This window comes from Malaclemys terrapin, chromosome 9 (assembly GCF_027887155.1).
Source record: "Malaclemys terrapin pileata isolate rMalTer1 chromosome 9, rMalTer1.hap1, whole genome shotgun sequence".
In the NCBI taxonomy this organism is placed as follows: Eukaryota; Metazoa; Chordata; order Testudines; family Emydidae; genus Malaclemys; species Malaclemys terrapin.
The window spans coordinates 104,371,060-104,396,049 of NC_071513.1; the positions used below are offsets into that span (position 1 = coordinate 104,371,060).

Sequence of the window (24,990 nt, forward strand, 5' to 3'; positions counted from 1 at the left end):
CCTTGAGGTCCCTTTACGCTACTCTGGCGACGTAAAGAGGTGCTGAAGGCCTCAAATCTCCCCATGGAGATTCTCATAGACTCATGGGGTCTGTCTACACTGCAATTAACCACCCATCGCTGGTCCGTGCCAGATGACTCGGGGTTGCGGGGCTCCGGGTGTGGGGCAATTTAAGTGCAGTGTATGCGTTGGGGCTTGGGCTGCTCTGGGACCCTCCCACCTCACAGGGACATGTCCACCACAATAAAACAGCCCCTTGGCCCGAGCCCTGCGAGCCCGAGTCAGCTGGCACGGGCCAGCCACGGGATTTCATAGGCGCTGTATTGGGGACAGGGGGCAAAGCACGCATGTACATCCACGCACACGTGCCCACTGACGCCGGTTCCCTAGGCTCGCTGGCTCTCTCCCCCCGCCTGGAGTGGTACCCAGGCTGCAGGTACGGGAGGGGATGGGACGGCTTAACGGGGGAGCCCCAGTCGCTGTTGGCAGCCACTCGGGCAGCGGCTGCTGTAGCGATGTTGCTGCTCTGGTGCTGCTGGGGCCGCCACCCTGCTGGGGCTGCTGCCACCAAGGGGACGCCCCGTATCCCCTTCTCTTCCCCATCCCCTCCCCCTTACTCTCCCCCAGCCCACCCCCCTTCCCCATTGTCTATTCCCCCCCACACTACCCTCACCCTTGCCCTGTCCCCCCTACCCCCGTGGGCACTCATTGTACAGGAGACCAGTGGGCACTAGGACCCAGGAGGTGGCATCAGCTGCCAAGGCAGCAAACGGCCCGCCCGCCCCCTGCTCCCCACAAGCCGAAACGTGCAGGTGGGAAGTGCAGTGTGGGAAGGACAGAGCCCCTCTTCTCCCCCCCACGCCCCGAGGCAAGCCCAACAAAGCAAGCCCTGCAGGGCAGCTTGGCACTCATAGAAATGGGGGGCAAGCGGCACATGACCCCATGTAACCCCTCACACCTCGCTTCTGTTTGCGGGGGCAATGCCCCCCCACCTTCCCCAAACTACGTCCATGTGGGTTTTTAATTGCAGGGCAGACGTAACCATAGACGTCAAGGCCAGAAGGGAACGTCAGAATAATCTAGGCTGCCCTCCTACGTGTTGCCGGCCACAAAACCTCACCCCCCAGTCCTGTAATAGGCCCATGACCCCTAGCTGAGTTGCTGAAGTCCTCAAAGGTGTTAAAGATTCTCTGTGTAAGCAGGCTCCCTGGCAGCAGAGAGCTGGTAGAACGGCTCTGCACTGTCCCTGTTGCAGCCCCGGCTGGGTGGTTCTGGGTGGGGGTTCAGGCTCTGCTGGCTGTCTAAGCCCCCTAGGGGGCCATGTGCCGCTCAAAAAAAAATCGGAGCAGCTGTGAGGCTGCTCTAACGTACTGCAGGGCTGAGCCAGGGCCAGAAAAGCTTCCTTTGGCCTCTCCAACTCTGTTCCTGCCCTGAGTGCATCTCAGCCAGGGTGGGTCACTGGGGCCCTGGTTTGGGATCTGAGCTTCCCGCCCCAGTCTATCACTGTGATGGGCTGAATCCAAACACCCGGAACTGTTGGGGTCCAGATTTCCAACCCCCAGGCTTCCAGGACAGCTCAGACCAGGCAGGGCTTAGGGAGACCTTGTGTGGCAACATGAGGCAACAGAGGCTGGGAGCTGGGCAACCAGCGGGTCCGTCTGTGTCCAGAGAGCCGAGTTCGGCACGCTCTCTGTCCGAGGGGCTCTGCAGGCAGGAGCGTTGGCTCTGCTCATTACCAAGGTAAGGCCCTGGCCGGAGCTGTGGCTGAGGACCACGCGGTGCAGCTCAGCAGGGGGCCGCAGAGGTGATGTCCTTCAGCCTCCGAGGGCTCTCCCAAGCGAGACCAGACTCCTCCGACTTACCCCAGTGCAAGCGGCCACAGCTCGCTGGGGCAGAGCCACACAACCTGGGCACCGTTGTACTGGCTCTGTGCCACCAGAGCTGGATTTACGGCCACGGTATGCTTCTGGTGTGTCACAAAGCGACCCTGGCATGGGGAATGTGGGCCCAGAACTTCAGCCTGGTGTGGGGATTCGGCCAATCCCAGCTCTAGCCATACATCTTTAAGGCCTACTCCTTTCATGGACCGCTGCAGCCTTGTCCTGGGCATCTGCCCGGCCACTTCCTTCAGAGCATATCCTCATTGCTTTCAAACACTGGATTCCTGTAAGCTCCCCTGTCGTCCTCCACTGGTATCACCCTGGACTCTGAGAAGACGGTTTCGTTCAGAGGAGGCCAGGCTGAGTCCTGCTCCAGCATCCTTTGCAGCCTCTTGTAATGGCTCTTGGACTGGTACTGGAAGCACTTTTTGAGCAGCATCCAGAGGGCTCTGTTTTCAATGACGGCCTCCTGCGAAAGGAAGGGCCAAGAGTGAACTACTGACAAGCCTAGAGCGCAGCTTTCCCCCTTCAACACAGGACAGGCTCGGCACAAGGAGTGGGAAAGCAACTCTCCCACCCTGTCCTGCTGATACACCTCACTGCACAACCCCTGGGCTGCCTGCTTCAAACCCTCAGCTCTAACGCTCCTACCCCCTAGCAACCCCACTCAAACCAATGGGCCTTCACAGCTCTGAAAATCAGCCCAAGGTACTGAGGGTTTCTGGCAATGGGGTGGATGGTGCTTCACTCCACACTGCCTAATCACTGGAGGGTAAGAGAGGAGTTCATCTCTCGATGTTCATTCACTCCTGGGCCTCGTGGGGTAGCTGCCAGCCATGGGGGCCAAGCAGGGCCACTGATCCACTAAGATCTGGAGGGGGATCACCAGTGCTGCTCACATGGGCTTCCCAGCATCCACTGCTGGTACAACATTGGGCTACATTGGGATGGAACTGGAGCAGTGACCTAAAGAGTAAAGGTTCCCGTGATCAAGACCCTGAACCATCCTCTCTGCCCACAGGCAGGTGCATTTCCTTTAACAAACTCTGTGTGGCTCCAAGGTGTTGGGAACTCTTCAGTACCAAGTAGGTCTAAATTCAAGCTGCAACTTGCCTCCCTTCCCCACCAACTTCACTGACCTGCTTCATCGCTGTGGGGCCAGTGTGGGGGGGCAAAGGAAAGTGGGTCCAAAATGGAAATAAGCCAGAGCCACATTGTCTCCACAGAGGAGGAATCTCCTGCTTTCTGCATGCACACAGTTAATTTCTGCTGCTGTAAACCAGAAGGGATCGCCAGCCTATGAATCATTCACATAAACAGCTGCCCTGGTGCTGAGTTGGGGGGTTGCTGGTCACAGCCCACTCTGGGTGATCGCATTCGAACCTATCTAGGTGGCCTCTGCAGTTTCAGCAGGATATGGTGTTCTTCACCGCCTGTCCTACGCTGTTGTGCAATGTCTCTGCAGCTCATGAAGCTATTGCTGGACGTGTCCACGGTGGACGAATGAAAGGTTCCTCATCAGAAACCACTAGTCGCTTAAGGACATTGCCCCATGCCTACCTCTGGGCACAAGCCACCTTCTGGAGGAACCGGCCTCTGGGGCTGAGTCCCTCCTTGTGGGTACGACCATTCAGGTCTGACCTCTCAATGAGAAGTGGAGCCACAGCGGCCTCTCTTCCTCCTGCTAATGTGCAGCATTTGAGTGGAAAACTCTGAAGATGAGGAAGAAAATCCAAACCCTTCTCTGGCCCCGAGAGATGGGCCATCACCCAGCGGAAGCAGTGGTCCCAGTGCCGGCAGCTCATCTCAGGAGGAAAGGCGCCGAGGCTGGGATGCAGCAGCCCACTGCCAGGTTTGGACATTTGGATCCCAGAGAGTGCTGTTTTTCTAGAGGTTCCCACGCTTGGTCGAGCAAGGGCAGGGAGGACACCTATGCCATATGGGAGTAATATGCAGAGCCAACACCTTGGGAAAAGCATCCTTCCCCCCCAGTACGCACGGTGGAGTTTTGGGAGCTGGTTGGGCTCCCTCTGCAGAAAGAGCCCTGCAGATAAGCTCCTGCAGGGAGGGGAAGAATGAAATTCTTAGCAGCACAGGAGTCCCCCCATCAGCTCAGACCTTAGTCCCCCCCCCATCTGCTGCCTGACGTGCCCAGTGCCGGATGCCAGGGATATAGTCCATAATTAGCCAATTGGGCCCTGTGGTGCATAGGCCAGGAGAGCGGAGGAGCTGGAGGGTGTACACAGTTCCTCTTGACCCCTGTAGTGGTAAATGTACCCCTGGAGCACAGGGCTGCTGCAGGCTTCTCCTAGCAGCCCTGCCCGAGTGAGACTGTTGATTATGAACGAGCTCATCTCTAGACACAGCGTTTGGCACTATGAGCCTGTATGGCAGTGAATGCCACCTCCAGTTCCACCAGCAACCAAGTCCTTTCTTTCACCCATTGTCAAAGCATTCGCTGTTAATTCTGCAAGTGACCAGGGAGCCTCCAGACCCATTTTGCTATTTGGACAATCTTAAAGGTGAGATTAAACACAGGCTCTCACCTCTACAACGAAGGACACAGCGAATGTGACCAGCAGCATTATCACCAGGGAGATTCTCCAGAAGGTGGGTGTGCACACGAGCTGGGAGAAAGGGAGATGGAAGCCAGTCAGCAATGTGTGTGCACCTGCAATTTTTTGTGTGAGCTGACATCCTCAGAGCACAGCATCCTCGTTTGGCTGGACGTGTTAGCCACTACCTGCTGAGCTGACGGGGGTGAGCTTGGTCTCTAGCATGATGAAATCCTGATAAAGAAGACCTGAAATAGCCTTGAATCTCATGACACAGCAGAGAAAACAGAGCTGCAGCTTTGGAACAGGAAATCTAATTTCTCTCTTTCTTTTTTAAAGAGCGAGAGCGAGAGAGGTCATTCCAGCTCCGAATCCAGATCCAGACTTCCCAAAGGTTGGGTATCTTGGAATCTCTGGTTTTGGTTCAACTCATTTGAGGGCTGGAGCCCAGATCCAAAATAGGGTTTGGTGCTTTCACCCAGAGTTTGGGTTCCCATGTGTTTCTGTTTTTCCTCACCAAAGACTGAGGCTTCATCTATGATGTAAACTAAATCCCTCTCTTCCAAGCCGATTCGAATGACATTGCTGTCATGACCGTTCTTCTCAGAGCCAGTTTTAGTCCATGATAACAGCGATGGTGAGAATGTGTTACTGTGGGTCTGGAACTACCTGGGATAATGCTTCCTTTCAAGTGCCACCAGGTGAGGTGGGTTTGGTGACGTAGACACCTCCCCAGTAGGGACTGGACTGAACAATACACATAGGTCTCTATCCAGCTATCATGTGGTAAGAGTGCCCAGATCCAAGCTGGTTTCAGTCTGGCAATGTAGATAGAAGTGACCGAATGTATATCCCCAGAGCCCCAGGAACTGTTCAGTCCTTCTCATCTGACTCAAACCGACTTTAAACTTAACTTGGCTTCTGACTTATTGGAACACCCAGTGAGACTGCAGGTTGTCAGATGTGTCCTACTGCAGACTGTTAATGAAATACAGTATGCAGTGGTGTTGTAACCATGTCAGTCCCAGGATTTTAGAGGAACAAGGTGGGGGTTGTAATATCTGTTATTGGACCAACTTCTGTTGGTAAGAGAGAGACGAGCTTTCGACCTTCCCGCACCCAGACCTGAGGAAGAGCTCTGTGTAAGCTCAAAAGCCTTCTCCCTCTCACCAACAGAAGCTGGTCCAATCAAAGATATTCCCTCCCCTACCCGGTCTCTCTAATAAAATACAGGGTTAGAGCACAGAGAACACATCCTGACATGATACTTACATCCATCCGTGAGTAGAGACCGTCAATGTCGGCAAACACAAAGAAGACACAGATGCCCAGTTGTACCGCTAGCACAAGTACAAATATATCTAAGGGACAAGAGCAATCAGGTGAAACAATGTGGTTATGAGCGTCCTCAGCTGCTCACATACTCCTGAGTACCTTCTCCCATTATTTACCAGGCCATGCAGCGCAAAACTTCCATGAAATTGTGAAGAGTTTGGATCTAAAGGAAAATAAACCAAGTAAAAAAACCCCAGCATTGGTCAGTCAAGGGCACACATGCGAGGCTGAGACAAGCCTTATACGTATAGATTTTAAGGCCAGAAAGGACCATTGTGATCTAATCTGACCTCCTGCATTCCAGAGGCCAGAGAACCTCACCCAGTGATTCCTGGATCGAGCCTGGTAACTTGTGCTCCCATCTCTTAGGAAGAAATCTGGGGTGAAACCCTGCCCCTGTTGAAGTCAATGGAAGTTTTGCTATTGACTTTCATGGGACCCAGGATTTCACTTCTGATCTTGATTAAAGACTGCAAGTGACAGAGAATCTATCACATCCCTAGGTAAGGTATTCTAGGGGTGAATTACTCTCCCTGTTAAAGTGTGCCCCTTATTTCTAGTCTGAATGGCTCTATTGTCAGCTTCCAGCCACTGGATCTTGCTTCGTTTTTGGGTGCTGGACTGAGAAGTCCTCTGCTATCAGAAATCTCTCCATGCAGGTACTTGCAGTCATGATCAAGTCACCTCTTAACCATCTCAAAGAAATGTGATACTCATGCCCATCCCCGCCAGTGACCCTAACAAAGAGCCAGACACGTAGTCCTCACTCTGGGCTAATTCAACCCTAAAGCAAGGAAAATGCCAAGAGATTTTTGCCTGATTGGGAATGTTAGGACTGGTCCCTCAGAAAGGGTTATCAGCTCAACGAATACCTCCCACTGCAGCTGTTGGGGCTGGACCCGCTGAGCATTTCCTGGTGGACTCTCACAGAGGTGAGGAAGGGAGAGCTGTGTTGCAAGGTGAAGGTCTAGACAGCTTCCTAGGTTTTGTTCATTTCTGACTTCTGGTCGGGCCATGTGAGCGGCCGGCTAGGAGCTCGGGAGTGATTTCCCCCGGGTGGGCACCAGAGGCCATCAGAGCGCACTCCCAGACAGAGCCAGGGACTTCCTCCTTTTCAGTTTGTCTTTGTGGGGTGTATTTTGGGGCCAGGCAGTGAGTTAACAGGCAATCAGCTCTGGATTCTCATTGCTACTCTGGCCCTTCACTGGGTGATGGGGCCGTTGAAAATGTTCTGGTTTGGGTTCAGTTTTCCTTTGGGATGGGCCCAGACTAAAGCCCTGAATGCTAATCCTCTCAGACATTGGTCTATCAGCAGGCTGCAGGGGGCACAGGCCTGCTTAGTGATAGCCAGAGCAAAGGCTGGTGGGTAGTCGGCATTTTAATTCTGGTTCTTCTCTTCTTGACATGTGTGGTTGGTCCACATTAGCCTTGGAAAGACCGCCCACCCCAGCAGCCAACCAGACACCAAATACCATTTGTTTGTAGTTTGTTTCATACCAGTTCAGGGGAGCTGATAAACAGGCTGCCCTTTTCTAGATTCCCCTCTTGCTGAAATGCGCCCCAGTCAACAACTCAGATCCTGAGCATCACAGAGCCACAAAGTTCGGGGCAAATTCTGAGAGATGCCGGGCCCCGGGAACCATTGGAGCCGTGCGTCTCAACCAGTTAGATGCTTTTGAAAAATTGTTGGTCCCCTATTTTTGAAAATGTTGGCCAACAAAGCTTTTGCCAAGGTGTTTCCTAGTGAGCTGGCTTTCTCGGGCTCTGCGCCAGGCCATGCTCTGCCTGTCACAGGGAATCAGTGCATTGTACTCACAGTTCCTGTACACGGGCTGCCGGAAAGGCTTTCCCTTGGAGAACACCAGTGCTACCATGAGGCAGTTGATGGTGCTGAGAAGCCACACTGTGGTGTTTTCATAGCTCTTGTAGCCATTGTCCACCCCCTCTCCGGCATCCGCATTCTCCATCCCAGTGATGCTGATGGTGGCAGCGGAGGAAGAATTCTCCACATGGCTTTTATTCCCGCTGAGGCAGGCACTGCGAAAGAGGAGGCCCTGTGGTCAGTAATGACAGCCGGCACGGCTGGACCAGCCTCCAGCTGGGGCTCCCAGAGCGTTCTCAGTCACTAATGAATGGGCCTCTGGCAGCTCTGAGAGGGAGGTCCATTTTGTTATCCCTGCTTTACAGATGAGGAAACTGAGGCAGGGAGAGGGGAATTGATCTGCCCAACAGTGAGGCAGTGGCAGAGGTGGCACTAGATTCCCCAGTCTTCTGACACCCAGAGCCTGTGCGCAAACCACTAGACCATACTTCCCCTTCCCAGAGCTTTGCCATCCATTGTAATAGTACCCAGGCGGTATATTGACATTTACATGGAACCAAACAGGAACCTTCGCTGCAGTAACTGCTGCCCCAGATACTCTCCTTTTGCTATTAGAAATCGTACCCAAGTGATCTGGAGTTCCTGGACTATGCGTAACACACTAGGGCCAATGACTCGTTCAAGGAAAACCCCAGCCCGTCTACAGCAGCTTCCTCAATGTGGCTGCCAAAGCAGACCCCCGCAGAGTGAGTCTGAGCACTGTGATGCACCCCCTCCCCTTGCCCCACCTGGCCTAGCAGTCCCTGTGCTCTGGGAGCTCACGCTCTGGTCTCTCCTGCTCGACCATCCTGCTGTGAGTTCAGCAGAAGCTCTATTACACGTAATCACTCCTCTGGGGCCTGGGCCTAGCCCAGTTCCCAAGCTCATCAATAACGACATGTACGCCAGCCCCACTGTGCCTGGAGTCCCGACACGGGGCTTACCTGTAGATGTTGTGCTGAGCGTACCAGGGCTGCTTCTGGACGGTGACAAAGCCAAAAACCTGCATGCACAGGCTGAACAGGATGTTCAGAACCACGGACAGCAGCAAAGGGGGCGAGATCAGCTGGCCCGGAGGCCTGTATGGGACCAGCTTTGGGTAGGCACCGTTCAAACTCACTGATGTAAAAAAAAATCCATTCTTCTTTTTAGTACATCCAAGATACCAGCAGCTTGACACTATTATCAGCCATTTAGGGTTAATTGACAGCATCTGACGTCTGTGAAGTTATTTTGGAAAACCCCCAGACCTGCTGTTCCCCTCATGCGCACGCTTCAGGGGGGTTACTCCTGATTTACCCTAGCATCAGGGAGAGGTACAGCTCAGTGGAATATCCTGACGCAATGATGCCAAGCAAGGGGTTCATAGCAAGGGAGCTCTCATCAGGCACCAAGAGTCATGGCTGGCACTTTTAAGGTTGCTGTAATCGAGGTCTTTCCCCAGCTCTTTGAACCCCACCATGTGCAGAGCGCTGCTGTCTGCCGTCACACACACACAGAAAGCACTGCAGGTGTAGCACCCCTGTCCTTACTCTCCGTGTGCTTAGAGCGCTCGGGGATTTACCCTTCTCTGTCTCAAACTTGTCTTTCTCTTTTCCCCTCTCTCTTCTCTAGCACTGGTTTCCGCCTTCCACCAGCAGTGCCCAGCTCTCTCCTCCACTGCTTCTGACATCTAGCACGTCCTTATTGCATGTCTCTGCCTTAGCTCTCCGAACCGTTTGCAACCTCAAACGAAACCCCCTTTCCTGCCTGGTCTCTTTTCTAGCGCTGGGCATCCACCATGTTAGATCTTATGGTGTAAATCTGTAATCCTGGTCTTTACATGTGGAGAGTACTATGGAGTAAATTCACAGTGAAGCTGTCTTCTTTGTCTACAGTAGCAAGATAGAGCAGAGGAGAGTGTATCCATGAAGCTCTTCTTTCCCCCACGTTCCCTTATAACATTACACTCACCCCTTTAATGCACAGCTTTAATGTGCAGTACGGGCACTCAGTTCATTATGTGCTGCATTGTGAGTGGCCAGCAGCTGCAGATCCACTCTCTCCCATGCAGGCTTTTCTGGAGCTGGCTTGTTACAGCTGTTGCAGTGAATTAGAGTGACGAGCCAGATCTCGGAGCAAGCTGTGAATCCCCAAAGGGGTTCTAAACAAATCTGTAGGGCCAGCCCGCGCTGGGTGCTACGTGCTCACACTGGCTGCTTGCACAAAGATTGTACTCTTTGGTCCCAGTGATTTGAACCTGTATCAAGGAGCGAATGCTCTTCTCCAATTGCAGTTGAACTGGGGACTGCGAACTTTTGACCTTACCCCACTGGCTGTGGCTTACTATCGGGCCCTCCCCCAATGCACCCTTATGCCCTTTCACTTCCGCATGGCTCCGTCTGTCTCTCCTGCCCCTGGGATCTTCCAGCTTTGCCTCGATAGTAGAGAAGGCCCTGAGTTTCCTTTCCACCTCAAGTTTCTCTGCACGAGCCGCTGTTGTCTCTCGCCCATAAGAAATTCTCCCAGTTACTGAGACTCACCCCGGATCTGGCTGCCTATCAGCCCAGCACCAAGGATTTCCCATCTACTCGAACCCTTTTCTCTTATTGCGCGGTAAGCCCTCTCTGCTGATTTAAATATACTGTGCTCGCTGCAGGGTTTTCTTTTTCTTTCTCAATGTGCAGGATTATACACTTCCCGGGAGGAAGAAATTAGCTGAGATCTATTCTCACCCCTACGCAAAAGGTGACTACGGAGCTTACTTGTTATACCAATTACAGTGGTAATAGCCAGATCTTGGAATAAAAACTGGTAATTCCCAAAGGAGTTTAGTTGCTGAAAGGAGAAACAAAAAGAAAACATAAATCAGACATTTGCTGTAGGGTTGTTTGTTTCATCTTCATAAACCCACAGCGTTTCCATAGGGCTAGTACTCTGCAGTTTGCTCGGAAAGCCTTGGGAATGCTAATCAGCCAGATGATATGTACCATGAGTGACAATCCTTCCAACAGAGGCCCTGTCGCAGAGCTTGCACTAAACACAATTATTTTGTGTATGGTCATTGTGCATGGTAAGGATCCTTCCAGCTCATTCAAAAAAATGAAGAGAGACTGATCTGAAGGGGCAAGTTCTTTTCTTGATGCCAGATGATTTCTGAATGCAAATCCCTCCTCACTAAATGGGAAGGCTCCATTCAAAGGCAATTTAGGGCGCTCTGGCATTTTTAGCCAATGCACTTTTTAACAGCTGAAAAGTTTCCCTGTGCTCATCTGCCAAAGAACCTCACTCCTCTCCTGCAGGCCCTCCTCTGCAAGCAATCCCTTAGCCTCTCTTCTCACCCTCCATCACCTGTGCACATGCCTTTGCCTGAGATAGCGTGCTGCATCTTGCCTTCTGTGTGTGCATTTGGCTGGCCCTGCTTTGGGCCTGGCCCTTCTCCCCCTGAAGTCAATGGCAAAAGTCGCTCCATTTTACAGATGGGGAGACTGAGGCACAGAGCAGTTCAGCAACTTGCCATAGGGCACACAAGGAGTCTGTGGCTCAGCTGGGAGAAGAAATCAGCTCTCCTGGCTGTGTCTTGGCCATTAGACCCTCCTCCCCCTCTACGGGAGCAGTGGCCTGCTTCAGTTCTAACTGACAAACTCCCGGTCCCAGAGCCATACCCAGTAAAGCAGGAGAACACCGAGGTACTGGATGGTGCTGTACAGTGCCATGTACTTAAACACGCAGAATGAAGTGACGAGAGCAGCGCGACCTTGCCTGTGTATGGAAGAGAAAAGACGATAACGATTAGCGGACGGGGAGGGTGGGGTGCAGCTTTCCCCAGTCCTTTGAAAGTCGGGTTGAAAAGCAGTGCATGAGTTATGGGATGATGAATCCCTGACGGATTATCACCTGGGCCTGTACTTTTGAATCTGAATGTTGTAGCAATGAATTCCTTTGCTGAAATCTGCTATGCAGCAGTAGGAAGTGACCCTGCTAACCTCGACTCATGGGCATAGTCCTGACTCCGTTCGCCCCAGACACTGGCTAGCTAAAGTGCACTGAAAATGTAAAGTGTGCTGGGGGTGTTAAGAGTTCTCAGTAAGACAAGAATACACCAGGGGGCTCTTCCCCGAGCTTTTCAAATCACTGGAGGAACACGGCTGTCTCAGCTTTGTGAAATCAGGGCCCTGACCTTCCTACAATGAAAGCCAGTAGCTCATGGATTTCAAGTGCAAACAAAGCAGAGGAGTGTTCTGGGAGGCAGCAAGTCTATTAGTTAGAGCAGTACCCTCGCAGTCAGGACTCCTGGGTTCTAGTCCCAACTTTCCTACTAGCTCACTGTGTTGTGTACATACAAATCCTGTCTCTTTAAGCTGGGGTGGGAGGGTTGTTGGGAACGGCTCTAGGCAGAAGCTCTACAATAAAGCAGCAGAGAGAGACGTGCTAAGGATAACACTGTTTTCCTTTTGCTGATAAAGTTCCTTGTTCAGTGTTGGAAGAAAGTGACTCATTCCGTGATTCTTGACCATTGTCACATTGACGTGTGTAGCCTTGGGCAACTAATTTAGGGCCCAGTCCTGCTTCCCTTTGCTTCAACAGGAGCAGGATCTAGTCCATACCTTCCATACCCTGGTTTGCCAATCAGTGAAATGGGGATAATGTTATTTCCCTACCTCGTGGGGCATTGCAAGGGTTCATTATGAGCTCTCAGATCCTCAGGGGATGGCCCCTCAAGGTGTTATTTTATTAGCTGTTTGCACAGTGCGGCAGGGCCCTGTGATGGAGGCCACTATAGCAGTGCCCAGATTTAGCACAATGGACACGACTGTCTCTTTCTATAGCTCTTTCTTCTTCCTATTTCCCTGGCACTGAAATCCTTCTTAGCCACACGATCCACAGCGGTGGCAGGCCTCCCCCTTCGCAGCTGTGAGGAAATGAATAGTCCTTGTACTGAAAGCTGTTCTCTTAGACAGGAGCAGGGCAAAGCGCATCCTCAGGGCCCTGGAGTTTGATGTAGGTTCTGCTGGGATGGGAAAGCCCAGCTGTAACGTGGGACAGGAGCCGATTTCCCTGCTCTAGCAGTGCGCTAAGAGCCTGCGCTCACCTGATCACCTCGGGCACACACTGTATGCTGGGGGTTCGGGACGTGAAAGGTGAAGCCACCGACGCCTCCTGCTCTGACAACGATATCCCAGCGTGGGCCATTTTCAAAGCCTGAAATGCACAGCCCTGGTCAGTACCCTCCGGCTGGCAATGCCCACTGACTGGCCGGCCAGCCCACCAATCAACACCATCTGTGTACTCCACAGGGCCGCCGGGAGCCAGACAGTGCCACCCCAGAAGTGCACAATACAGGCTGCCGATGGGGCATGGCCAGTCCCTCTGGGAGATGCTCTAACACATCTCCTTAGTCCCCTCCTATGGCATGTCAGCTGTATCTTCCAGCTACCTTCCCTGGCAGATCCCAGGGCCTAGGCGTGGGAATTAGGGATGCAGGGGGTGCTGCCGGCCCCGCGCAACTGAGGTCTTAGTTGCCACCCTGCATGCCCCGGGTTTCGGCTGCTAGCCCCACGTGCCCGGAGTCCCGCACGCCTGGAGTGCCAGCTGCCGGCCTTACACGCCTGGAGTCCCGGCTGCCGGCCTTGCACGCCCGGAGTCCCGGCTGCCGGCCTTGCACACCCGGAGTCCCGGCTGCCGGCCTTGCACGCCTGGAGTGCCAGCTGCCAGCCCCACGTGCCCAGAATCCCGGCTGCTAGCCTTGCACGCCCGGAGTCCTGGCTGCCGGCCTTGCACACCCGGAGTCCCGGCTGCCGGCCTTGCATGCCTGGAGTCCCGGCTGCCGTCCCTGTGCGCCTGGAGTCCTGGCTGCCGGCCCTGTGCGCCTGGAGTCCCGGCTGCCGGCCTTGCACACCCGGAGTCCCGGCTGCCGGCCTTGCATGCCTGGAGTCCCGGCTGCTGGCCCCGTGCGCCCGGAGTCCCAGCCTCACTCTGGGGTGGGGGGAGTGGATGGGGTAAGGGGTCTGGCTTTCAGCACCCCCACTATTAAAAATGTTCCAGTGCCACTTCCCCCCAGCAAGGTGTCAGTGTAAACCCTGCTACTCTCCGCTGGGGGGCGGATCGCTCTTGGGGGCAGCTGCTCCCACTGGCACAGGGCTCTATATGGACTGAGGCAGGGAAGAGTCCAACCCAGGGGCTGTACAGGGGGAAGGTAAGAGCTCTTTGTTATTAGCTACCTACAGTGAATAGCTGCCTCTTAAACTGCACCATTAAAGGGTGTATTAAAAAGACTGGACTGTCCCCACAGGACAATGCTCCTCATCCCCGACCTTCTGTTCCCAATCCTTTAAAAACCCCGCTGATGGCCATGGGAGTCTCTCATGGGGCTTTCAGGGGAGATGGATTGGTCCCGAAGGCCCTAACTCTGCAATGAGCTCTGCCCGTGGCTGGCTCTTGTCCCTGGGAGGAACTCACTGCAGGAACATGGCCTAAGCCAGTTGTCCTTGATGCAGCTGCTCTGTGGAGAACTTGCCTCTCCAGGGCTACTAAACCTGGGATATTTCCCTGGCACTGAAATGCGCTTTTCAAACAATGTTTAAGTTGGGTTTCCACTCACCCCACAGTCATTGGCTCCATCTCCGCACATGCCCACAAAGTAACTGTAAACCAAACCAAAGAGCATTTCAGCACGGGGCGAAGGGAGCTGGGGGGGTTAGTCTGCAAAGCATTTGACGCTTTAGATAGAAAGGGCTGTGAGGATTTGCAGGTCTGGAATCCAGGTCGGCTGGCTCCTGGGTGGCTGCGATGTCTACACCACCACCTGACAGTCTGGGGACATGGGGAATAGCAGCTGGTGATCCCTACGGGTCCTAGCACCACTGGATGTCCCACCCACAGAGATCCTGGCTGGTGGAGCCTTCCACATTCCCTGATTGGCCCAGGCACACTATTTAAGGCCTAGGGAAAACAGCTGCAGGCTACCTGACTTGCTGCTGCAAACAGAGCCTGTGGTGCACTCCTGATACCTGGCCTAGCTCTTGGGTCCTGGTCCCCTGCTCCACTCCCCTGGTCCCCTTCCTAGCTTCTCCTAATCCCACTTCAGCTGGCTCCCCTGACTAATGCAGTGCAGCTCCTCGACCTTCACGCTGACCTGATCCTACACCGTGCCACCTGTATGGACTGCTGCTTCTGGCCTTGGCCATGTAGCCTGAACTCGGACCATGTCCTCTACAGCCTAGGCCCTGTCCTTGACTCGCCCCCTCCCCATAACTGGGGTCCTAACAGGGGCTACATTAGTGTAAGTTATTCTTTATATTTCATCGGTAAAATCCCAGCTGGCAGGCTGGCTGACTGAAATACGTCATGCCCAGGACTCTGGATTTTGTGTGCTCCTGAACTGGACTCACCTCAGCTGTCTATTCTGAAGATTTTCTGAAATTCTCCCAGTTCCTCTAGTGCTGGTGCCTGTTCCACTGTGTTCTCTAACCCCAAAATAGGTCTTGATGAGAGAGTGGTAAAAATGCCACCAGCATCAGCGGAGCTGCAACACTGGGAGATTTCCCTAAATCTTGTGTGTAAACAAGCTCCTCTTTTTCTTGCCAATGAAGCAGCAGGACAAATGTGAGTTTGGTGATACCACAGGAAAGCCTGAGTGCTGGGCATGGTATGTTTTGGGCTGCCCAGCCTGCTAGCTGGGACTATAAGGCTATCATAGAGCCCCTCCGTGGCTCTTCTTTAATGGGCTTAGGGGAAATATTTCCCAAGCTATATTTTTGTAGGAAACTCAGATTTGGGATTTCACATCAGGCACACAGTTCCCAGTTCTAATTCCAAGATGTTGGACAGGAGGTGATTCTCATTTGACTCCCCTCCAGCCTGTGAATTAATCCAGCACTTTCAATCTTTGAATGTTCAGAAAGAACTTACTCCAACTTTTGAAACTCCTCCACCAGGCTGGATTTCTGACCTGGAGACATTCTAGCAAAAACAGTCCCATTGACCAGGATCTGAAAGGAGAAAATGATTGAAAATCCTTTAGTGTGTTTCTCAACTCCATTTGGTTAAGAAGTCCAGAAGTGATGAGCGTGAATAGGGAGCAACATAAATCCTAAAACTCACTTCACAGGGGACTTCTGCAGGATCTGAACACAGGAAAGGGCAATGAATGAACCTGCACTGTGCCTCTGCTAATATGGTGTAAAAAAACAAATCAGGGAACAAAGGACTGGCAGGTCGTTTGAGTCACCGGCTTAATCCTAAATATGCAATGGTTAGACTTAACTAGACTGTTGTGAGCAAAACCAGTATAGAGCACTTCTAATAATGATCTCCCCAGTATTTACTTGCAGCATGGCCACAGTTCAAATAGCCCACAACTTACCTTTGGAAGTAAATAGCTGAAATGCTGTGTAATGACCTGGTAGGATTTTCCACTCATGGCAAAATGGTAACTGCTACGTCCAACTTCAGAGCTGAATCTTCCCCCAACATGAATGTAAGTCTCCTATAAATCAGGCCAGAATTATTTCCATATGATGGATTTAAAAGATGACCTAGCTGCACTCAAACCCTGGTGCTCTATTGTGTAGCGAGGAAAGGTGTCCAGTGGTTAGAACACTAGACTAGGAGGTGGGAGACCTTGGTTCAGATCCCCGCTCCTGTGTGACCTTGGGCCAGTCCCTTAGCCCCTCAGTTCCCCATCTGTACAATGGGGGGATAACACTTCCTACCTGACGGGGTGGTGTGAGGATAAACACCTGAAAGATTAGGAGGTGCTCAGATGCTAGGGGAATGGGGCCAGGTCAGTAACTTAGATAGATATTGTCTCTTCTCAGGCCACAGCACTTTGGCAGTAAACTGTAGAATTAATAATACCCAATGCGGGACCTAGGATGTTGACAATGCTGCTGAAACTGGATTAAAGGCAAGTGGGACCCACTCAGAACTTTGGGGACCTCTCCAAGGACACCTGCAGTCATCTTCTCCCATCCATCTCAAGCCATTCTCAAGACTAGTCTAGAAGGGTTTGCAAAACCAGTGTTAACAAAGTCCCATCCCAGTTCATTAAAATGGCAACCCACTGAGATATGAATAAAACAGTTTAACGATCACTTTCTCTTTAAACACTTTCCCAACACAGATGGGGACTAACAGGCAGTCTTTGAAGTCGGGTACCAGAGTAACCCCAGTGAGTTACAGCAGCGTCGCTAAGATGTCCTAGATGCCTGTGTTCCGTGTATTCTCCCATCACCTGAGACCTGCCCATTTAGCACGCACCAAGTTTCTGTAGCCATTCAGTTTACTTTCTTCCAGTAGCTTCCAGGTGATGGATGCTGAGGGGGAACCTGACAGTTCATTTGCTTCAATGAGAATCACTTGACTGGTCTGAGAAATCATGCCGGCATTTTTGGCCACAGTAACCGCTGTCTGTATGTTGTCACCTAGAAAAATCGGGGGGAGGGGGGGGGAGTGGTGTCATCTGCAGTTTTGTCTAATGTGGATTTTAAAGCTTCAGGCTGGAGGAACTGTAAACTTTCCCCTGAATTCCATGTGCTCTCACAGACTCTAGGTACCAGCGAGATTTCAGTGGTTGCATCTGCGTGTTTTTATAATACCATTGCCTTCCATTCACAATGTACCGTTCATCCTAAGGATACCACGGTGCTTTACAGTCCCTTTGATATACACAGAGCTCACTTCACCCACTGTCGAAACACAGCCACCTCTGGGGTGGAAAATGGCAGTTGTTTAACAGCACAGAGAAATGGACCACAGCCATTTTAGATGTGGATGAATTTTTTCAGCTCAGGCCTGCCTTTAAAATTAACATTTTATCTGGTCTGGATTGAATCCAGCTGAGGAAATACTAATGGATTCCCTGTCAGAAGGGGGCCTATGTACCGGTTCAGCCTGGAAGAAGGTAAAAAAATAAAAAGGAATGAACCGCTGAGTTGCTGCTGTAGCAGTGATGGAAAATTCCTCGATTGTCCTGGCACAGCATTGGGGTAGACTGGGTACCAAAGAGGGGCAAAACCCAAGCAAGCACAAGCAATGTAACTGTACCATGAGAAAGCGCACACAGTCCTTCTCCCACCATCTAGGGTTGCCAACTTTCTAATTGCACAAAACTGAACAGCCCTGCCCCACCCCTGCCCCAGGGCCCCACCTCTGCCCTGCCCCTTCTCCAAGGCCTTGCCCCCTGCTCGCTCCATCCCCCCTGTCACTCGCTCTCCTCCACCCTCACTCACTTTCACAGAGCTGGGGCAGGGGGTTGGAGTGTGGGAAGGGGTGAGGGCTCCGGCTGGGGGTGTGGGCTCTGGGGTGAGGCCAGGGATGAGGGGTTTGGGGTGCAGGAGGCAGCTCCAGGCTGGGGGGTGGGGCTAAGGGATTCAGAGTGTGGAAGGGGTCTGCGGTTTAAGGAAAGGGTTGGGTGCGGGTATGTGAGGGCTCTGGCTGGGGGTGCAGGCTCTGGGGTGGGGCTGGGGATGAGGGGCTTGGGGTGACGGAGGGGGCTCAGGGCTGGGGCAGGGTGTTGGAGGGGTTGCAGGGAGTGGGTTCCAGGAGGGAGTTTGAGTGCGGGAGGGGATTCCAGGCTGGGGCAAGTGGTTGGGATGCGGGGTGTGTGTGTGTGGATGCAGGGTCCCGGTGGCGCTTACCATGGCTCCCAAGAAGGGGCTGCCAGGTCCCTGCAGCCCCTAGGCGCATGGGCAGCCAGTGAGGCTCCATGCCCTGCCCTCACCCCTGCAGGCACCGCCCCTGCAGCTCCCATTGGTCGAGGTTCCCAGCCAATGGGAGCTGCTTAGCCGGCACTTGGGGCACGGGCAACATGTGCAGCCTCTCTGACTGCCCATTGGCCTAGGGGCCACAGGGACCTGGCGGCCAATTCCAGGAGCTGCGTGGAGCAAGGGCAGGCAGGGAACCTGCCTTAGCCCCGGGCCCCCATTGTGCCATTGACTGAACTTTTAACAGCCTGGTCGGCAGTGCCGACCGGAGACGCCAGGGTCTCTTTTTGACCTGGAGTTCCAGTCGAAAACTGGTTTCAGAGTAGCAGCCGTGTTAGTCTGTATCCGCAAAAAGAACAGGAGTCCTTGTGGCACCTTAGAGACTAACACATTTATTTGAGCGTAAGCTTTCGTGGGCTACAGCCCACTTCATGGGACGCCTGGCAACCCTACTGCCACCCCTGCCCCAAAGCACCCCGCTCTCCCACTTGAATTGCAGAACAAGGGGAACATGGGGGGGTGTAGGTAGAGAAGGGAGTGGGACACAGCCACTGGCACGTTCAACAGAACCAGACATGACAGCAAGAGGCTTGGGAGCAGGGGCAGGGAGAGAGAGATTCTGAGCGTAAGTCAGTCCAGCAGCCGGACCGTGGAGAAAGGGGGTCTGATGGAGGAGGAAGCCAGGGCTGCACTAGGAGTTCAGTTGTCTGAAGGGGCTGGGAAAATTTTCAGGGACACACACACGTGGTTCAGGCAGGAGTCATGACTCTAACATGGCTGCTTCCTGGGATACAATTGACTGAAAAACACTATTTCTTCTACTCAACGTCCGTGACCAAGCAACAGCATAAAAGAATGTCCCCATGTAGCTACCTGTGACCATAACGCTCCTGATGCGGGCAGCGCTGAGTTCTTCCAGCACAGGCTTGGTCTCTGCCTTCAGCCGATTTTCCATTATCAGAAAGCCCAGGAACGTCAGGTCGGACTCCACCTCCTCCCTGAGAATGAAGAAGGAAGAGACGTGTCTTATTAATCTTTCTGGAATCTCAGTCCTATTTTTATGTCGAATCAGCTTATTAGCAACATGATGCCTATTCCGATTCAAAATCGCTTTTTCAATTAGCTCTTCCAACACCCTCCTGAGGTATGTCTGTCAGTATTAGTAGAGAAGTTACCTACACCTGGAAGTTTTGCAGAACAGTGACACTAGGTGGCACTGGTTGTATTTTGAAAGGAGACTCCCCCTTTCTCTCCCTGTTTCTCTCTGTACTTTCCTTGGTCTGTATATGAAGTGCAGTGTATATCTAGCTCTGGAGGTTGTTACTGATTTCATTGTGGCCTTGGGGACCAAAATGGAGCTGCAGTTCCCTGGCTGGTTCTAGTCTGCAAGGTAACTGTAACATTGGCATGGGGGTGGGAAAGGGGGTCCCATATGTTATCTCACAGAGACACCAAATCATATTTACTTAGTTAATAAATAAAAAGATGTTTGTTTGGTAACTACCAGCTCTGCAAATCCAACTTCAGATCTGAAAGTCAGGCTGGGTTCTTTTTGGCTCGTGCATCATCGCTGGCAACAAAGATGTTGCAAGCTATATTCCACCCTCAGTTACACCTCTTCAGCCTCGATGTCTTCCAACTCTGCCCTGACTCACACGTGTGCAATGCCGTTGTCTTGAATAGAGTTGTACAAGGGCCAGTGAGAGCAGGATTTGGCTCTGCATGGAACTCAGTTAACAGTCATGTTGCTGCTGGACCGAGCCAGAACAGACTCCAGCTCTCTCTCCCAGATGTGGGCTGGATCCGGGGGGTTGACTGGAGGGAAAGGACCAAAACTTGTTCTAGTCACTCTGGTAAGTAGGGTCTGATTCTGCAAACGCACACAGTGAGCAGATCAACTGAGTAAGAAGGTGCCATTTTAAAGGTCACTTTTCAGAGCAGAATTGCACTTTGCAGCTTGACCCACGACGTCACAAGAAACGTTGTCAGCAATATCCACATGTCACCTATGATACTAGTAATATTGCCCGTAGGACAAAACAGGATTGCAAAATATGTTGCACACCAAGTTTGGGTGTTAGACTGGAGAGCTCCCAGCCTAGACAAGTCCACATCCTGATTTTAAGTGGAGACTCTCAAAGACCTGCCTCCTGAACTCATTCATTGCCTACGCTTGCCTCAGAGCGCTGTCAGCTCAGGCTATAGGGTATGTGTCACTGTCGTTTTAGCCTGGGCTTCTATACATGTTTTTGCTCAACACACCCCGTCTACACACACCACCTTACGTGTGTGGCTTGGGGGAGGGGTTAAAGCCTGAGCTGTGCTGTAGTTTGGGCTGGAACCAGGCTACTTTGCACTGAGGATGCAGGTAAGGTCATGCGAGAGTGCGGATAGTCCTCCAAAGCCCTTTCTACAATCTCCCTCCCCCGGGACAGACAGGTTCTCCCGCAATTGACTGGGGAAGAAAGAATCCTATAGCATCTCTTCTCACAGAGCAATGGGACCTGTCCCCAGGCACGCACGGGCGAGTGCACAAATAGCAAGGAGATGGGAACACAGGTAGCACTTTGCTGTGGGGACGCTCAGAAACCGAGTGCTCAGCGCCAGGTGCGGATCACCCTGGTAACAGTGCAAGTGCAGACTAGCCTATATGTGCCGACGGTCCTCCGTGCAGCCCAAGGCACTGTTGGACTGCTACAGAACGCAGTACGTCAGTGGCAGTCTGTCTGTGTCTTACCTTGTTAAGCCTGCTGTCTGCCTCCCTGCCTGCAGAATTTTGTGCGCCAGTCCGATGACCCTGAAGCCCCGCGCTGCATAGAGCTGAAGCTCACTGGCAAAACCGGGTGGCACTGTGCAGGAGAGAACAGTGACAGTGTCCTGAACAAACCGCACAGAATTAAGCTCAACCTTCCTGAATGAGGGTTAATCCCTTTGGGGCACATTGCATTCAAATGCAGTTGTGTGCCTGTTTCGCGTTGTCGCGGCACTGTACGTTCCTGCTCTAGTTAGGAGGGGGTGCTAATGAATGTCCTCTCTCAGCCTTCGAAGTCACCCCTCAGGGGAGAAGTACATCGACTAGTTCAAACTGGATTCTCCAGAGACCAACAAAGACAAGACTTTGGGATAAAAGCCTGGGTTGTGAACGGACTTAGGACCTTCTTCCTGATCCAGCAAACCGACTGCACCCCTGGGCCATGCAGGGCCCCAGTCCTTAGGGGACGATCGGAAGGACTGGGCTTACTGCCGCCTCATAAGACTGTGCACTTGTTCTGAGCCAAAGCTCTGCCCTTGTAACCACAAAGAAGCCCCTAGGGTGGGGCGATGCCTGGTAAACTTATTAGCATATGTAGCTTCTCTCACTGTTTTTAATGTTTTGTCTGTGATGCTTTTCGCCTTAAGAATAGAAGCTGGCGGGTGGTAACGTATCTGTGCCAATCCCTCTGTGATCCGCCTCTGAAGAGAAAGCAAGCAGATCTGTTTAGGCAGACTCTCTTTGCTGGGAAATACAGTGAAGGCAGGGAACTGTGCAGCTTTGACGTACCCTGGTCAGGAGGGAAAGACACACAGGTCTGCACCCAAGATAGGCAGTAGTTGTGGAGCTGGAAGCCTGAGGGAAATACAGGTGCAGTTGCCCTGAACGGTGACAAGAACAATGTGCTGTCATGGCTAATCTGCCATCTTTGGAGAGCTAAAGTGGTCTGGAAGCATGGGGCTGCCTTTGAACAGGAGAGAATTCCATGACCAGAGGGCCGGGGGCACCCCCCAACCCCCCAATTATTGATAAGCCACATGACTGATTCAGGATTAGCCCGATGAATTCAACTTGGCATAGTAATAGTAACAATACTTCTCTTTTCTATCACTGTCTATCCAAGGCTCTCAAATTGCTTTATCAATGTTAATAAACTCTCCTAATGCCTTGCGAGATAGGTGTGTTGTTCTAGCCATTTTACAGATGGGTAAATAAGGATCAGGAAGTTTAAGTGATTTGACTAAGGACACAGAGCAGGCGAGTGGCTGCAGCTGGATTGGAACCCAGGAGTCTTGTCTTCTAGTCCCCTGCTCTAACCACTAGCCCACCCTGTGAATCACATTGGTCATTTTAGCCAAGAGCAAAGAAAACGCAAAACTACTGTTTGGCTACTGTAGGCCGGAAAATCAAGAGGGTTGTCTTTGAAAGGTCCGCTGTGGAGGATGCCACCAATTTGTACCATCTGTTCATCTCTCAGTGGCATCCTTTGGCTGAGCAGGGGTAGGTTAGACCCAATCAGATCCCACTCAGACCAGCCAGAATGAATCACTGTCGAGTGAAGGCAAAGCTCTAATTCCTGTCAGTCTGGGGGTAAGAGTCTGGGCTCAGAAATCAAACCTGGATCTCTCCTGTCACAGTGCAGGCCCCTACAATTTAAAAGCCACATCTCACAGACGTTTGAGCATTTATAGAGATGTTATTTACCGGTTTCTGGTCTACAAAACTTGGCCACCGTCTCCGGAGCTCCCTTCATGAAGACCTGCTGCTCCCCTCCAATTTCCTGAGCTATGACCGACATCCTCTGCAGGGCTGAGGAAAATGGAAACTGGTGTAAGATGGCAATTCCTTCCACTGGAACCTAGGAGAGAAGCGCAGGTACTACATGCTACGGTAAGGCTATAACCTCAAGTCAGAGGGTTTTGTGCTGCTCCCAGGGCCATACCAGGGTGCTGGGGCTGAGCCAGGTGTGAGCACAAACTGTGACTTCTGGGCTTTTGTGCAAAGTGGTTAGAGTCATAGAATTTAAGGCCAGAAGGGCCCACCAGAGCATCTGGTCTGACCGGCTGTATATCCCAAGCCACCAACAGCCCTCAGCACCCGCACGCTAAACCCAACAACCGGAATTAGCATCCCAGCCCACAGGAGACTGGACTATTATCTGCCACAGGTAGCGAATGGGAGGGACCGAGCTTCACCAGGGCCCAAGCTCCTGCAATGGCAGGGAAAGGATGATATGAGATGCACCCAAATGGTCCTGGCAAGTGACCCGCACCCACACGCTGCAGAGGAAGGAGAGAAACCCCAAGGTCCCGGCCAGTCTGGCCTGGGGGAAAATTCCTACCCAACCTCACTTATAGTGATGAGTTAGACCCTGAGCATGTGAGCGCCAACCAGCCAGCCAAGCACCTGAGAGAGAATGTGCGGTGCCCCCTCCGAGCCCTCCCCCCCCCCCCCCCCCGCTCAATGTCCCGTCTCCAGCCCCGGCCGGCCCTGATGCTTTAGAGGAAGAAAATCAATTGTTTGCTCTATCGGAGGGGTGATAACTCCCAGAGCAGAGGGGAATGATTCAGTCAGGAGTGTAGTGGTCAGGAGCACCACGTTGAAATTTTAGTCAGGAAACCTGTAAGCTGAATTTCAGGAAAACCTTCCTGGACAGTGAGATCCAGTTTTAACACGTCACTAAACACACAAGTAGCAGGATCTGTGTGACCAGTCACTTGTGAATTAACACAGACTAGAATGGATAGACTGGTCCAGAGCGCCAGCTGATACATCTCTCTGATATAATAACGGGGGGCTCCTCTCCCCACTGGTGAGTAACCCCGAGTAGAGCCATCGATTCCCGGAGGTAAGGCTGTCACAACCCAGCCCATAGGAAAGTGCTGGATTCTTTTCAAACTGGCCTGAAGCAGTTACAGGACATTTGCCGTTCATTTATTTTCCCTGCCCAGCTCTGCTAGCAGGTGCATGGGCCAAGCCGGACCCTTGGTCCTGCCCCCTTTGGGGGTATCACGCGCCCCCAGGGGAGCCGGGACACAGCAGCCCCTGCATTCCCACAAGGACAGGGACCGCGACTCTGACTGGCCTTTACACCGGCCACACAAGGAAGGGAGGAGTATCCTGGCGCCCTTCCTCCCCCCAGTGCCCCCTGCCTAAGGGCCAAGCACACTCTGGTCCTATAGAAACCTTGGGAACTCCAACCTAGCTTCAGTGGTATGTTATCTCCACCCCACAACCCAGCCTGTACGATGGTCTGTGCTCAAGAACGGACCAGTGGTGAAGTGAATGGCAGAGCTGCTGAGATAACATGAGATAATGATTAGAGAGAAATCTCTTTGCTTTCGATCCAAGGCACAATGATGGACTGAAGAAATGTAAAGGGGCAGGGTGACCGAGGACTTCTTAACAGAGCAGCCAATGATTGTTGTCTCTAATTTAACTTAATTATAGATGGTGTAGATGTGATAAAAAGCTTACATTGCTGGCTTTGGGTCCGGGTTTAATAACAACAGCGTGCGTGAATTCGCCATTCTTAACATGATCTTCACAGGAATCCTCGATCTCCTGTTTATTTAAAGACAAAGAGGACCTTTTATCTCATAAGCTTTAAGATAAATTCTACAATCTGCACTGAATGATGGTCAATGGTGAATTAATAATCAAGTTCGCACCACACCTGTCCTAGCAGATACCCCCGGATCGTTTATTAAAAGCCTGAGAAATAGACACAAATCTTTTCTGTGACATAGTATGAATGACGTGGCAAAATAATCAAGAATACTTTCATAGTCTTTTACAGCAAACTTTTGGTGACCCTCACAACATCCCTTGTGAGGAAGGTAAATATTATTATATGTGCCGTAGGTAGCCCGACACGTCCCATGATCAGACCCTGCTTCCGGCGGGACAGTGGAGAGAGAAT

General features: G+C 52.3%; 1 protein-coding gene across 3 annotated transcripts in view; it reads right to left on the minus strand.

Moving 5' to 3' along the window:
- Positions 1 to 719: 719 nt before the first annotated feature.
- Positions 720 to 24,990, minus strand: part of LOC128843692 (probable cation-transporting ATPase 13A4) — a 67,353-nt gene continuing 43,082 nt past the window's right edge. For all 3 annotated transcript variants that reach the window (XM_054040727.1, XM_054040730.1, XM_054040728.1), the window contains 16 exons: positions 24,546 to 24,632; positions 22,773 to 22,926; positions 21,054 to 21,165; positions 19,190 to 19,314; positions 16,872 to 17,035; positions 15,976 to 16,098; positions 15,522 to 15,601; positions 14,212 to 14,254; positions 12,703 to 12,812; positions 11,276 to 11,372; positions 10,376 to 10,448; positions 8,576 to 8,750; positions 7,587 to 7,807; positions 5,708 to 5,796; positions 4,427 to 4,507; positions 720 to 2,349 (listed from right to left, as the gene is read on the minus strand). In XM_054040727.1, coding sequence (XP_053896702.1) covers positions 2,128 to 2,349; positions 4,427 to 4,507; positions 5,708 to 5,796; positions 7,587 to 7,807; positions 8,576 to 8,750; positions 10,376 to 10,448; positions 11,276 to 11,372; positions 12,703 to 12,812; positions 14,212 to 14,254; positions 15,522 to 15,601; positions 15,976 to 16,098; positions 16,872 to 17,035; positions 19,190 to 19,314; positions 21,054 to 21,165; positions 22,773 to 22,926; positions 24,546 to 24,632 — 1,956 coding nt within the window. In that variant the 3' untranslated portion in view covers positions 720 to 2,127. The remainder of the gene's footprint in view (positions 2,350 to 4,426; positions 4,508 to 5,707; positions 5,797 to 7,586; positions 7,808 to 8,575; positions 8,751 to 10,375; positions 10,449 to 11,275; positions 11,373 to 12,702; positions 12,813 to 14,211; positions 14,255 to 15,521; positions 15,602 to 15,975; positions 16,099 to 16,871; positions 17,036 to 19,189; positions 19,315 to 21,053; positions 21,166 to 22,772; positions 22,927 to 24,545; positions 24,633 to 24,990) is intronic.